This window comes from Anabrus simplex, chromosome 13 (assembly GCF_040414725.1).
Source record: "Anabrus simplex isolate iqAnaSimp1 chromosome 13, ASM4041472v1, whole genome shotgun sequence".
Taxonomy (NCBI): Eukaryota; Metazoa; Arthropoda; class Insecta; order Orthoptera; family Tettigoniidae; genus Anabrus; species Anabrus simplex.
Genome location: NC_090277.1, coordinates 88,536,762 through 88,552,001, shown reverse-complemented (window position 1 = coordinate 88,552,001; position 15,240 = coordinate 88,536,762). Strand labels below are relative to the sequence as shown.

General features: G+C 39.8%; 1 protein-coding gene across 2 annotated transcripts in view; it reads right to left on the bottom strand.

The window, feature by feature from the left end:
* The window catches only part of Madm (MLF1-adaptor molecule), a 367,777-nt gene extending 354,812 nt beyond the window's left edge, over positions 1–12,965 (bottom strand). For both annotated transcript variants that reach the window (XM_067156994.2, XM_067156995.2), the window contains exon 1: positions 12,447–12,965. In XM_067156994.2, coding sequence (XP_067013095.1) covers positions 12,447–12,575 — 129 coding nt within the window. In that variant the 5' untranslated portion in view covers positions 12,576–12,965. The remainder of the gene's footprint in view (positions 1–12,446) is intronic.
* Positions 12,966–15,240: the final 2,275 nt, after the last annotated feature.

Below are 15,240 nucleotides of genomic sequence, written 5' to 3'. Positions count from 1 at the left end.
GCGACTAAAAGGGGCTCCACGGGCTCTGAACTATGGAGCGTGGGTTGGCGACCACAGGGCACTTAGCTGAGTCCTGGAATTGCTTACACTTACTTGTGCAAGCTCCTCACTTTCATCTATCCTTGTTCTTTTCCGACCCCGACGGTATGAGAGCACTCGAGACCTAGGGAGTCTGTCATTTTCACGCCCTTCTCCCTTCTTTGGCCGATACCTTAATTTTTCGAAGTGTCGGATCCCTTCCATGTTTCTCTTCGATTAATGTTATAAACAGGACGGTTGGCTAGTTGTACTTCCTCTTAACACAATAATCACCACCACCACTTAACTCAGTATACAGACAAAAATGAGTACAAAATTAATTCCTGGAGGCACAGGCGGCTAGACATGGAGGTAACCACCGAATCCCACTTACAAGGGAATGTTGAGCCTTGAGCAGGACCTCCTGTGCCGACATCCTCTTCTTACCCCATTATCATTAAATATAATACCGAGATGTACAAGTTGCCCAAGGGCGTCAACAAGAAACACCTGCACCAAGCCTCTCCGAAGGCCACACATCACAAGAGAACAGTTCCAAGGCCTGTACGCAGATGGCTAGGCTTTTTGTTAAGTTTAACATAAGGGATTTTCTTAGAAATGGAGTACGGTTCCGTGGCTGAATGTTTACTGCCTAGGCCTCTGGGTCCTGGGTTCGATTTCTGAACGGGTCGTGAGATTTTCAACTTTAAACAGTTAATTCCTTTTGTTTGGGGAGCGGGCATCTGTGATGTCTCCCAATATATCTACAACTCACACACTAACTTCTCCTCTAACACATTAACACGCAGTTTATTCCAAACGCCGCCCACTCTCGTAGGAGGGTCTGACTTACCAGGGCTGCACTGTGCTAAAAAGTCAGACGATCCTCTTTAACGTAGATTTACGTTCCTCGACAACAGGCGTATGGAAAAAAAAATGTTAAGACGGTTTTAATGTTTGGGTAGAACGCGTACATCTCCGAGAGTATTTCACTTACGATTATGTTTCCTTCAAAGTAAGGCAAATTTTACGCTAAATGTGTGACTTGCACACGCGTTGTGTTGACTAGCGCGCTCTGTAGGTTAGCCATCGTGAATATATCGTGGTCAGCTGCATAGAATAAAAAATTAATAATGGAAAAGAATGTTTTGATTAAGATTCGTAAAAAACGTGCAATAGAAGGAGTTGAAACGAGAAAAGTGAATGATGAAGGGAGTTTTATTTCCAATAAGTAAATCAACCCTCAAAACCCTGCGGCCATTACAATAGTGACAGCCTACCGCCAATTTTTTTACGGCGTACCAAATTGAAATGAAATGGCGTATGGCTTTTAGTGCCGGGAGTGTCCAAGGACATGCTCGGCTCGCCAGGTGCAGGTCTTTTGATTTGAGACCCTTAGGCGACCTGCGTGTCGTGATGAGTATGAAGTGATGTTGAAGACGACACATAAAACCAGCCCCCGTGGGAAAGAAATTAATCCATGATGGTTAAAATTCCCGACCCTGCCGAGAATCGAACCCGGGATCCCTGTGACCAAAGGCAGCACGATAACCAATTAGCCGGTGTATGCCATTATGGGAACAACCACAGGTAATACAAACCCATGGAATTCGCCACATGGAACTACTCTCAGGTAACGCACACCCATGGTTCTCGTATATAGTGGTACTTACCACGGGCGCCAGCCAAACCAGTGGTTTTTCTCGCATAGTGGTAGTAATCACAGGCGACGTACATCCATGGTGTTTCTGGTAAAGTGGTACTACTCACAGGTAGCCCAGATCTATTCTTAACCCAGGGGAACAGGCACATTCCAGCACAGCGTTACGGGACATGGACATTAGTTCGCGCAGCCGAATACCCGCTCCCCCTATTCCGTGGAATACACACGACCGAAGAACCCAACTAACCACACAACCGTGATGTTCCTCACATAAAGGCACTACTCACTGGTAACGTAGATCCGGGGTGTTCCTCACAGTGCCGGATTAAGGTGTTTGGGGGCCCTGGGCTATTTAAAAATGTGGGGCCCCTTCTTCGTAACATCACGTAAAACTAGCATACTAAAATCGTTATAGAACTACTTCCACTTAAATTGATGAATAGGGAAGTGTTGAAATAGACTACAATTTTTCACGTTAATATTTCATAATGCGAAAAAAATTTACATTTGTCTCATCATCACTATCAAATCGACATACAAAACAGAATTTACTTTTTTGGCACCACTAGGATATTTTCTATCCATTTTATAAGAACATTATAGTTGTAACTTACGAATGGTTCAATAATTAGAGGGGAACTGGAAGTTCTCTTCCTGATACAAAGATATAGTATAGCATGCGCATTCCACCGTGCTTCCCTTAGTAGTGTTTAAGAACCTTGCTCCCGCTCATTTCCTAGACCCCCCCCCTTCCCCCTCTGCCCGTACTCGCAAGCTGCCAGATTTAAATTTTCGTCAACAATAACCTTTACAATAATTAAGTGCGTAAGTAGCGAGAATTCGTGTCACCGGACGATTGATTCTTGCAGTGATGAAATACTAACGCGGACAGCTGATAAGAAAGAAGGAAGGAAGGGTGCGTGTTCGATATTTTGCGAGTGTAAATATTCATATACATGCACGGAGGTGGAGCAGCAGGCCTTTTTATACAATAGTAGGTTCGGCCAAGGGCCGGGGCCCCTTGGCACGCGGAGCCCGGGGCTGCAGCCCCTTTAGCCCCCCCCCCCCTTTAATCCGGCCCTGGTTCCTCACATGGTGGTATGAAATGCAAGTAATGTCGACCCATGGTGTTCCTCACGTAATGGTACTAAGCACAAGTAGTTTTATGGTTCTAATGTCATCATCCTTTGGTTGCCCCTTTTAGTCACCTCTTACGACAGGCAGGGGCTACCGAGCGTCTATTCTTCATCTGCGTCCCCCAACCACAGGGGGTCCACTAATCTGTCTCAGTCGTATCCTTGGTTTTGATAATATGAAAGTGACTGAGGTATGAGCGATGCCATTTCTTAAGCAGCCAGTCCCTGCTATGACGTTGTTCACGGGGTCGGTTGCTGCCTGCGTTTCGGTGGGCTTGGCAGAATGATGTAAAAGCAGTGAGGAAAGCAATGGGAAAATACCCCACTCCTCATTTCCCTAGAACGCCTCTTCAGTGATGCCTAGGCCATCTATGACAGCTAATGATGAAGCGGTTGAGGATCCAACCAGCCTTCCGGCTGAACATATATTATCAACCCCAGGGAAAGTGGTGATTGTTGTTTTAATGCAAAGAATGCCACTCTCTCTTAATGCTAATTATAGGGGAAAGACGACTGAATGTACTGATAAAAAAGGTCAGCCAATGAAAAACTCATCAGGCCTCGCAAACATAATACCGTCAGGTTAGGAAGAGAAGAGCGAGATTACATAAAGATAATGAGGAACCTGCCACAATGAAAACTAAAGGCCAGACTCAACCCTCGGTCACTACGTCACTCCAAGACGAGCGCCTCTGCGACGCAGACACACTTTATCCCCAGACATTTTTATTCACACGGAAAAAAAATCGCTGATCTCTGAAATCTGAGGATACAAGCGGCGGCGGCAAGCTACTATAGAAGCAACGTGCGTGCATAACGGCGGCGAATGCCCCGTCACAATAGAGGAATGCAGCCTTGACGCCACGGGGCACAGTGGGAACTGGTTCCGAGCGACTTGCGAACTAGCTGTATATTATTATATAAAACTGGGTAGAGGGGAGGAGGGGAAAGCTAAAAATAAACCAACATTGTGTAGGTAGTGAACGCTTGTCAGTAAAAAGTTCTCGAGGCCGCATGGCTCTGAGGAAGGTGAACGAGGTGACCGACCAGAAGTTGAAGAAAATGGGAAGACATGGCATACCAGGCGAGTGAAATTGACGATGTGTGGTACTGTCAACTGGGGTTACTACGGTCTAAAGTTAGAGAAAACTTAAGACGCCTATTTATGCAACACACATTTTTCCTCAATTCCGGACGAATTTCTCTCGATGCAGCCCCCGAGCCACAGCAATTAACCAACGACGGGCAAAACCCCCACTCGGACGGGAATATGATTTAATGAGATACCTGTAGGCAGATAAAGACGGTAGTTGAAGACTGATTCCCGAAATCTAGCAAGAGATGTTTGGAGATGAAGATGTCAAATACCAAATATAAAATGCAGAAAAATATCTAAATTCACTTGTAAAATCCAGAGCATTGAGGAAGGCAGTAAAGAACTAGATGTAATAGATACGTTCTGCAAAATAATAATGGGGCTAGCAGAAAGTACAGCTAAAAGCGTACTAAGAAATACTGGTTAAAATTAATGGGGGTAAAGAGAGAAATACTGAATTTAGCATACCAACATCATCATAATTACTGCATAACCAAGGTGAAACAGATGCAAGATATAATAGGAATGTGAGACTACTGGGACAAAGAGAGATTCAGAATAGAGAAAAGAAGCCGAGTAAGGAAGAAACTATTCAAGTAAACGATTCTGACAGATGATCATGTCAGAATGTAGGGCCAAAAGAACAGTACTGAAATAAGCAAAAAGCTGTCAAGAAACATTTGACTTCCAATCAACAAGATTGATTCATTCAAAATAAATAATCTGATAAGAGGTTTGTAATTACTGTTGCTCCTCAAAAAGAGATATTTGACCTCAAGGGAGAACATATCCTATAACGCTTAGGTGCTTAACGGTTATCTATAACAACAAGGGTCAAAGAGAGAAACAAGAAGAGAATAGTTGTTTGTTATGTGGCGCAACAATGGAAGAGGCACATTTTTGAGAACAGGAATGGTGAACTTGTGACCCCGTAGGGAAATGGGACAAGGGATGGACAAACAACATAATATTAACCATAATTATTACAGGCTATAAAGATGGTTCCTTGGAATAAAAGCAAATCCAAAGAGCCATCTGAATTCTCACCATGATGATCAGAAAATTTCCCTCGTTAACACCATCCTCTCAAGTTGATTATAAAAGCTCTCACACTACATTCTTAAGCTATACAATATTAAGACAGTCCTTCACAGCTGCCAAAGTACAGGCATCTAAAATCTATCCCAGAGAGCTTGAGACAGGGTAAGTGAGAGACAAGACTACAGAACAAGGATAGAAGGTTGACTGCCACTGCAATACATATCCCCTCTAATGAGAAAATGTATCCATTAGCCTAGTTTTATTAGAATGTAAGTTGATTTAGTACTGAGGCCATATAATATGCACAAAGAATTTTTTTCTCTTAATATTTATCTTTTACAATCTGCTTTACATCGCACCAACATACGTAAATCTTATGGCTATGATGGAATAGGAAAGGGCTAGGAGTGGGAAGAAAGCGGCCATGGTACAGCCTGATGTGAAAACAGGAAAGCAGAGAAAATCATCTTCAACGCTGCCGACAGTGGAGTTCGAACTCACTATCTCCCGAATGCAAGCTGATAGGTACGCTATCCAAACAGCACAGCCACTTGCTCAATCTCTAAATAACGGACTTCCCTGTCTCTAGTAATTAAGTAAGGATTCATGATCCTTTCTTCCACTTAAATATGTGCTAATGAAGAAATTTGTTACAATTACTTTGAAAATGAAGAGCAAGAACACCTCCCTCACAAATACAGTCCTAACCACACTACATTTCTTCACCAGAGGCCGACAGATATATTTGTGTGCATGTGAACTATTGGTGGGTATCTGTGCAAAGCTAATGAAATATAGCATTAAATAGCACTTTATTTTGTTAGGTTTAGGTTTTTAATGTTCTGCAGTGCAGTACAGGCTGAAGAAGCGAACACTTTCAATGGTCAGGATCACTGTACACATGCAATTAGGCCGTGCTTATGTTCCACGTCCAGCTCTCCAAGGCAGAGAGTACTGCCGAGAGAACAATGAAGATAATTAAAACAAACACAACTGTGACATGTCAATCAAGTCCTTTGGAATTAAATAAGATGGTCGTAAAGCAGTGAATCAACCTTAGTGTAATCCAGATAAGCCCCTATATTGTTCAGAATATTTTGGTGGATTGAACCAAGTTTTGTGAGAGAATAGACTTCCAATGACCATAATAAAGCTACAAAGGTTAAAAGGACAAACAATTCTCTGACCCCTACAGCACGCCAAAAGACTATATGGAAGAAATATCAAATATAGTTCCTCTCCATTTTCTTCCATCATTCCACCACTCGCCATCCAACAGTGTTCCCCGGGCTTATGCTTATCCACGTCCCTGTTCCTTTCATTTGGCTTTCCAATGTCTATCTTGGCATTATTTCATCAGTCAAAACACAGACTGCATTTTAATGCTATGTGTGGTTAAATATGTGAAATAATGCACCTGGCTCAGTACACAACCTAGGTTGGCAATCGCGCGAAGTACCTGTGCCCGTGAAAATGGCTTTAAGTAGCAGACAGTGGATGCTTTCGGATTTTGAACTTATAGAAGCTGTGAATACTCTTGAATCGGAAGAGAGAGTACTAAGTTATCAGTGAATTAATATTTAACTTTTTATACGAGCGTCTTTTTGGCTCTAATGGACAATCCTGATTTTCTCTGTCCTTCATTTTTGTGCAAACAAATAATAAAACTGAAAGATATTCTGGAATTTTTTTCTCACTTTTCATATATTTCTAGATATATATATTTTTTAATTCAGCACAGAGCGATCTGATAATCGTTCAACACATTAGTAGTGAAAAGGTTAAAATTACAGTGCGATCTTCAGCAGCAGATGTTCTAGGACATCTGCTACATATTCCATCTTTGCAAGTGCCTGTCTCTTGCCTACGCTTCAAAGCAGATCAAACACCAAATTACGAAACCCCTAATTTTGCACCCATCTGCCAGTCTGACCAACCATCTTGTATGCACATGCTATGGCATGTTGTTATTCACTTATGCTAGCTTCCCCCTCCACCCTGCAACACACACACATTGACTCTTCTTCAGCGAGTCTATCTTGCAAACACTGGAGCAGTACAGTCTAAATCAACAGTGACATTCAAAAAAAGGAGGGAAAGTAGTTTGTATTACAGTTAATAAAAACAAAGACAACAGCCTTTTGAGGTTTGTACATTCTTTGGTATAGGCCATAACAAAATCCAGGCCGGATATTTGATGCACACAGGCTGGAGATTATATTACAAGTATAATTTTCCAGGTAGTGGGCCTACTTAAATGACAAATATATTTCAGTGTGTACTAAATCAGAATGGACCAATACCTGCAGCAAGAAACAGATCAGAAACTGAATAAATCTCAAGAATGCAAAGAGAAGTTTGGAGATGAGTTTACACTTCCTGATACTACCGTATCATTCTCCATGCGATTTTATTTTGTTATAAATAAATATCACACGAGATATGCATAAAACCACTTTATTGCCGCTACGTCCACTCCTTAACACCACACAGTTATATACAATTACACACAACACTATTAAGGGAAACACACTGAAGCAATTTACTGTCGATTCTGTCAAGTACAGATATCAAGTCCTCACACTGATCGTTCACTTCATCATCACACAGTTGATTCTGGAAAGTACATATATCAACAAGTCCACACACTGATTATTCACATTACCATCACAAGACAAGATGGACTACCCTCTCGTTCGGCGAGTTGGCCGTGCGCGTAGAAGCGCGCGGCTGTGAGCTTGCATCCGGGAGATAGTAGGTTCGAATCCCACTATTGGCAGCCCTGAAGATGGTTTTCTGTGGTTTCCCATTTTCGCACCAGGCAAATGCTGGGGCTGTACCTTAATTAAGGCCACGGCCGCTTCCTTCCAACTCCTAGGCCTTTCCTATTCCATCGTCGCCATAAGACCTATCTGTGTCGGTGCGACGTAAAGCCCCTATTAAAAAAAAAAAACCACCTCTCGTTCAAGTCGATTCTAACAAGTTCAGATATCGACCAACTCCTCAGCTCACTGTAACACTCACTCTAACCCACAGTCTACAATACTGGGCGAGTTGGTCGTGCGGTTAGAGGCGTGTGGCTGTGAGCATGCATCCGGGAGATAGTGGGTTTGAATCCCACTGTTGGCAGCCCTGAAGATGGTTTTCCGTGGTTTCCCATTTTCACACCAGGCAAATGCTGGGGCTGTACCTTAATTAAGGCTACGGCCACTTCCTTCCAACTCCTAGGTCTTTCCTATACCATCATCACCATAAGACCTATCTGTGTCGGTGTGATGTAAAGCCACTAGCAAAAAAAATACACAACACTCTCCAACTTCCACTCTGTTTGGCCCCTCGGCCAGTCAGCTCGATATATATACCGTTTGACAAACAGTCCAGAAATACAGACTCCTGGAAATGTTCTTGCAACATTCTAAGTGGAATACATCCAAACATACAAAAAACAATCGATCGACCGGCCTCTCGATTGGAATAGATCAAACTCTAATATCCAATTACCTTCATATACACAACCCACAGTGACAAAATGTAAAAAAAAAAAAAAATTCCTAATGTTTCTACATGTATATGAATAGTAAATCATTACAGTAAGTTTCCAGAAACCTTCATATGTATCGGAATGACAGTGGATTATACCCAATATACAAATATTACAGTTTTCAACTAGGCCTACATAGATTTCGGGTTTAGACATATTCACAAAACGTATTTCAGTTTATACAAATGTACAATACAAATTTATTGGGTATAGTCATACTTATGATTTAATAAAAGATATAGTAATTAAAATAGGCCTATATTAAACATAATAATTTAAGGGTTTTACAAGCATTAGGTTATGAGTAGGATGGCTTACATACAACATCTGTACATTATTTTGCTTTTATTGACCTTCTTTGTTCTGTGTTCATAAGTTCTCTACACTGCGATAGTATCCATTTGCTAACCTCAGCATCCAGTCCTGTACTCTGTTTTAGTTCACTTCCCAAATACTTCAAATTCTTCACAAATTCCAGATCTTTGTCCCCAAGTTTAATATGACCTTTCCTTTGCTTTTTCCATACTCTATACCAAACTGTTCTTGAACCTCTTTGTCCTCTTTTCCCCAGATTACAATAGGCATCATCAGCAAATAAGATCACGTTCATTTGTCTTCCTCTGTACACTGCTTCTCTTGCTCACGTTCTGTGATCAGTTCTCATTCATTCTTAAACCACCCTGAATACGTCCACTTGTGTTTTCACACAGCACCCAATTACCATCTCATACTGAAATTAATTGTAATACGTTTAACATACTGTACAGGCTATAAATACAGAAGTAGCATTCGCATATAAACTTAAGGGAAACTCTTACAGGGATTAATTTGGAACAAGCCATCGCTTAATCTTGTTGCAAGGAAGAGCTTATTCCAACCGACTGATTAGAAGTTATTTAGAGGTATTATAGTTTTTGGTAGGCTGTATGAAGTAAAACAAAATTCCACAGTAAAAAATACCAAAAATCACAAGAGGAAAGACCTGTAACCTTGTACTTGTTTCATTAATTTGTTTTGTTGCTAGGGGCCTAAATGTAGTCTATGTACTTCTTATGGCATTATGGACATTGCTTTTTTCCTTCTTTCCTGCATGAGCTTAGAACTTATGTCAACAGATTCAAGCGGTATGTTTCTAATCCAATTTATTAATTTTCATGTTTGTCCAATAATTTATATTATTCTAGGGGCTCAAATTTAGCCTATGTATTCCCTGACACAGCTTTTTTTTCTTTTCTGCATGAGCTACATGCGTAGACCTGTCAACAGTGAGTGCACCCTATCACCATTTCTATACATTTATTTGTTCCATACAAAAACAAAACCATACCAAACTGGATTCTGATACTGTTTAAGATATACACTACGAACACAAAAGTAGCACACACATAAGATATACTTACAGATAGATCATGTTAGGGAAAGAAAATATCCATCTTATACATAACACTGATCTACTGATCACATGGCAGGGGTCATGATAGGCAAGTAGCTCACGAAAGATCACTTGGATGGACTATACAATAACTTTTGGCTACTCTTAAACAACAAAATAATGGTCTACGAATGTGATGTAGAACATGAGACTGTTAGTGAAATGTTGCTCATAATTCTCTTCATTTTAAAGTTAAAAGGAAGAGATAAAATGTCAGTGCTCTTATTGCATTTCATATAGTCACCAGTCTGTGACCTTCATAACCAATGAGTCACAAGAACGTGTAGGGTTATATAATAAAGGAAGAAGAAATACATAAAATTCACAATCTATTTATACTGCATGTCTTGTGAGATGTTACGAGCATACAAGAAGTCAGCTTAACACAGCGAGCTTGCTGGCCTTCACAAAAGAAAGCAACCACAATAATACCAAAAATAATACTCAGCCATACCTTCTGCTCCCACACCTTGGGAGTGGTGACCCCATTGTAATAATAGCCTATATATCGTCGCTGCCGGGACAAAACCTCCTATGTGAAAAAATTTAGCTTAGAACTTTGGCCGATAAGGTTCTGTCATCTAAGGTGCAATATTGTGTGAATATGGTCAAGACACTCTCGCTCTTCATAAAAATGTGCTACGGGTCAGTATATCTGCAAAAATATTATCACATACGAGGTTTTGTCCCGGTAACGACAATATGATTAATTCAATCCATCCCTGACCCAGTCAAAGACTAGAAAACAGGTTGTAGGTTTTCTGCTCCCAGTTCACCTCGTTATTAATTACTCCTACAGATTATTACGTTCCTTCAACAAATAAGGTACAAGAAATCTACAACTTAAATTAATCAGCAGCCTCGGGGTGGGGAAGCTGATTTGATCTTCAATAAGTTTCTCTTCGTGATTTGTAAATCAAGAGAAATACTACAAGTACATGACAATTATCAGAGCTATAGAACGTATTCAGACTACTAATAGATGACGGGAGAGTTGACCTTGTTATTAGGCCCATCAGCAGGCCTACAGTACCGTGCATTAATGCACCACCTTTTAAGTCTTAGGCCTAAGTAAAATAATATTCTCAGTAAACTTACCTATTATAAGCAAAGATAGGTCACATTAAGTAAGTTTACCTGAAGTTGGTAATGAGCAGTAGGTTTATACTACGAATATAAATGGTTCGTTATTGAACATTATAAATTTTCCAGCTAACTCATTCTTGGTTGCCAGCGTTTTGCCCCTGTGTCCCAGACTGGGCTCATCAGTTGGTACCTAGCACACATGGCTATTGCACACGGTGGAGGCCACTGCGTAGGCTAATTGTAGACACCGGCAGTGCCAATGCACTATGAGAGACTGTCTCGGATTCCCTATGGGAATCAATATCTATATCATCTCATGGCCAAGCAGGCATCAATTTTTGGTAGTGAGACAAAGTCTCTCATAGTGCATTGTCACTGCCGGTGGCTACAATTAGCCTACATAGTGGCCTCCACGGTATACACTAGCCATGCGTCTTGGTAGGTGTGCTAGGTACCAACTGATGAGCCCAGCCTAGCACAAGGGGGCGAAACGCTGGCAACCAGGAAGGAGTTAGCTGGAAAATTTATAATGCCCAATAACGGACCATTTATATAGGTATTATAAATTTACTCATTCGGAAGAAATATTTCAGATTCCCTATGGGAATCAACATCTTTATCAGGTTTATACTATTACAAAATAAAGCATAGGGGGCTACAATCACTAAATAGGCCTAATCACGTCGGAAGGCATATACCAGCATGCTTTTGACTACCCTGGTATATCGGTATCTAACAATTATATCTTGAAATAAGTTTGATGAAATAAAGATGTAGCCTTTAAGATACTCAGGAACATTTCCACAGCAACCTAACATAGAAGTATTAAGTTACCTGCAACAAATACTAACAGATTACCTCACGCGGGAAACAAAATTAATATAAAAAAATAACATGACGCAGAATGTTAAATATTAAGTTATGTTCTTGAATTTGTGAGGAGAATTCTCAAAATTGTAATAGTCGCAGTAAAACATCGAAAAACCATGCCTCATTAAGATTAAAATAAGTAACAAATCGTTCATACAGAACAATCTGAAAAGGAAACTTGCTTTTATCTTATTTAAATGTCATAATCACAACTTTGGTAAAATAAGCAGCGCCTACATAGGGTCGAAACTTATTTATGTCATAATCACAACTTTGGTAAAATAAGCAGCGCCTACAGAGGGTCGAAACGCACGGTGACCAATGTTATTTGATTAGGCTATACTATCTGAAGTCTCCTGGATAAATCAATATATTTAAAAAAAAATACTGCTATCAGCTAACGCACATACAAAAAAGACAACAACTGTCAACGGCAACAGAAAAAATCCACTAAACATAAAGACCAATATCACTCAATCACCAACCACCCAATGAATCAGTCAACATGTAAACAAGCGAGGATGCTAAAATTTTACTTGCGAATGGAAATAAGAACTACTAACCTCTTCCCTCCGTTTTAACCAACGTCCACAAGGGCTTTCTTCCAGAATTTCACTCTCATCTTCCGAATCTTCGCCACTTTCCCGTGGTGATCTATGCTCCGGGTCGTTACTTGAGCGACTTCCAGGCATTCCGTAAAACTTAATATCCACAAATGACTACGTCTAGAAAACAGACGTTACACTGTTTACTGATACAAAGACATATTGTAGTAAGAAAACACTTAGCACTGGAATTCACAGCCATGGATCATTCAACTACACAAGCACCACAACTTCTTGCTAAGATATCAAAAAGTCTATATCAATGTTATTCTCATTGGCTTAACGGGATATCTCCGTCACTTGTTTCTACGAATCGTTCGTGAAATTTACTTTCTTTTACACTAAGGCATTTATCAAATGGCACATACTTCATACTCGAAATGCTGCATACATAAACACTTTCAATACATCTGCACTTCAAAGATATTTTCGAATGAAAGACACAACTGATACGCCGGATGGAATCACTAATGTCTCTACGTGACCACTGCTCTGAGACTAAATTCGTTTTAAGTGCTGCTGCGAACGTTTAAAAATGGAACTTTCATAGTATACAAGAACACCGCTAGGCAGTAGTTGTAAATTGCACTTACCCGCCATCTGTCGGCAGCTTGAAATACGAACATGTAGCAGAGATACCAGATTCTATAGATCATTTATCATTTTCTTTTACATGATTCCTTGTCTTTTATTATCGTGACAGGTGACAGTTGTCGCTGAGGCTTATTCTTTCACTTTGGTACAGAATATATCTTGTAAGCCATCCAAGGTTTTAAAATTCCGCCAAATCTATCCCACTCCTCTTTTCCCTAGTTCCAAGAAAATTATTATTATTATTATTATTATTATTATTATTATTATTATTATTATTATTATTATTATTATTATTATTATTATTATTATTATTATTATTATTATTATTATTATTAATGCAAACAATTTGTACAGAATAAAATTACAAGTAATCTCTATTAAATAAATAATGTGCAAAATAGAAGATGCATTTCAGTCCATGCAATAGTCTATGATAGGTTTTCCTCAATTCATACACTTAAGAAGGTGGTAACGTTCACAAATTCTGTCACATTCTGTCCACTTCATGACCGTATCGATGAGTATAATCAACAAGTATAATTAAAGAACCACCTAATCGATACTTTATTTTTTGCGTTGGGCAAAATTAAATATACATTATCACTCACAGAACATGTTTCGACCACTTAGTGGTCATCATCAGCTGTATAAGGAAAACTTAGATGAAAAATATTGGACAATAAGCACAAGCAAATATTTTTCCATAACCTAAAGATTAACGCTTGTGCTTATTGTCCAATATTTTCCATCTAAGTTTTCCTTATACAGCTGATGATGACCACTAAGTGGTCGAAACATGTTCTGTGAGTGATAATGTACATTTAATTTTGCCCAACGCAAAAAATAAAGTATCGATTAGGTGGCTCTTTAATTATACTTATTGATTCTGTCACATAGCTCGCAGACACAAGTCAAGTTTGGGTCGTGGTATAATTTTTTCTTGCACATTTTATGGTGGAAGCTGTGCACAGCAAAAGAGGTCACAAAGTGACGTAAATCCTGATTCGCGTCCATCCATGCTCTGTTCATTATGGCCTCTCTCGAGTAGAACTCTATCCAAATTTTTCTTCTTTTCAATGTCCTTTCTTCCAGCACCCTCTACAAGTTGGTCGTAGAAGGCAAAACAAACCTGAATCTTAAGTCCTCTGAACAGCTGGAGAGAATCAATAATTAAACTACTGTATAAAGGCAAAGGTGCAAGGGACGATCCAAACTCATACAGAGGCATAGCTTTGGAAAACAACTCATTCAAACTACTAACAACTATTCTAACAAAAAAAAAAAAAAAGTCACCCAAGTTACAGACCCTCTGATCCCCGAACAACAATACGGCGCAAGATAGTGATGTTCTGTTTACTCTCTTGACTGTGATTATTGTGTTTTGAACATTAACTGAATTGCTACGATATGATACAATGTTAATTTTTTGCCTGTATTCAATATACTAGTTGTTTTAAGATCTTCGCTAATTGGCTGATGATGATACTTGAAATGTGTTGAAACCGGTCCCAATAAACAGGTTGTAACTACTTTTTAGTTCAACTTACTACGGAGTATTGAAAGGTGGATCCTTCCCTATAATATTGTACATCTTCAGGAAAGGGCGCGCCTGCCTAAAAGCTGTACAAAACCTCTTAGACGACATGCTTGAAGCTCTTTGTATGCCAAAACAGAAATTCTATGTGATCTTTATAGACTACACCAAAGCTTTTGACAGCATAGATAGAATGATACTCACGGAAAAACTAGGAAAGACGGGAATAGACATCAATACTAATTAATACCCTGATAAGAAACATACTGTGTTACAACATGATCAGGATAGATGACTCGGTCACATCGTCAGAAGAAATCACTCAAACAAGTGGAGTCCTGCAGGGTGACCCCCTTAGCCCGCTTCTCTTCAACATCGCCACATCTGACATAGCACAAATATAAAAAATGGCTTTCACGGCCGCAGATCTTACGATCACGGGAATAGAAAAGCTGATAAGCACAAATATGTTAAGCTACAACATCACTGTGTACCTATGCTGACGACATGGCCCTTGGTACAACAAACAAAATCGACTTACAAAGATCACTTAACCTCCTTATAAATTGGGCGGACCGAAATAAAATGGAAGTAAATCAAAAGAAAACAGTCCAAATGGTGTTT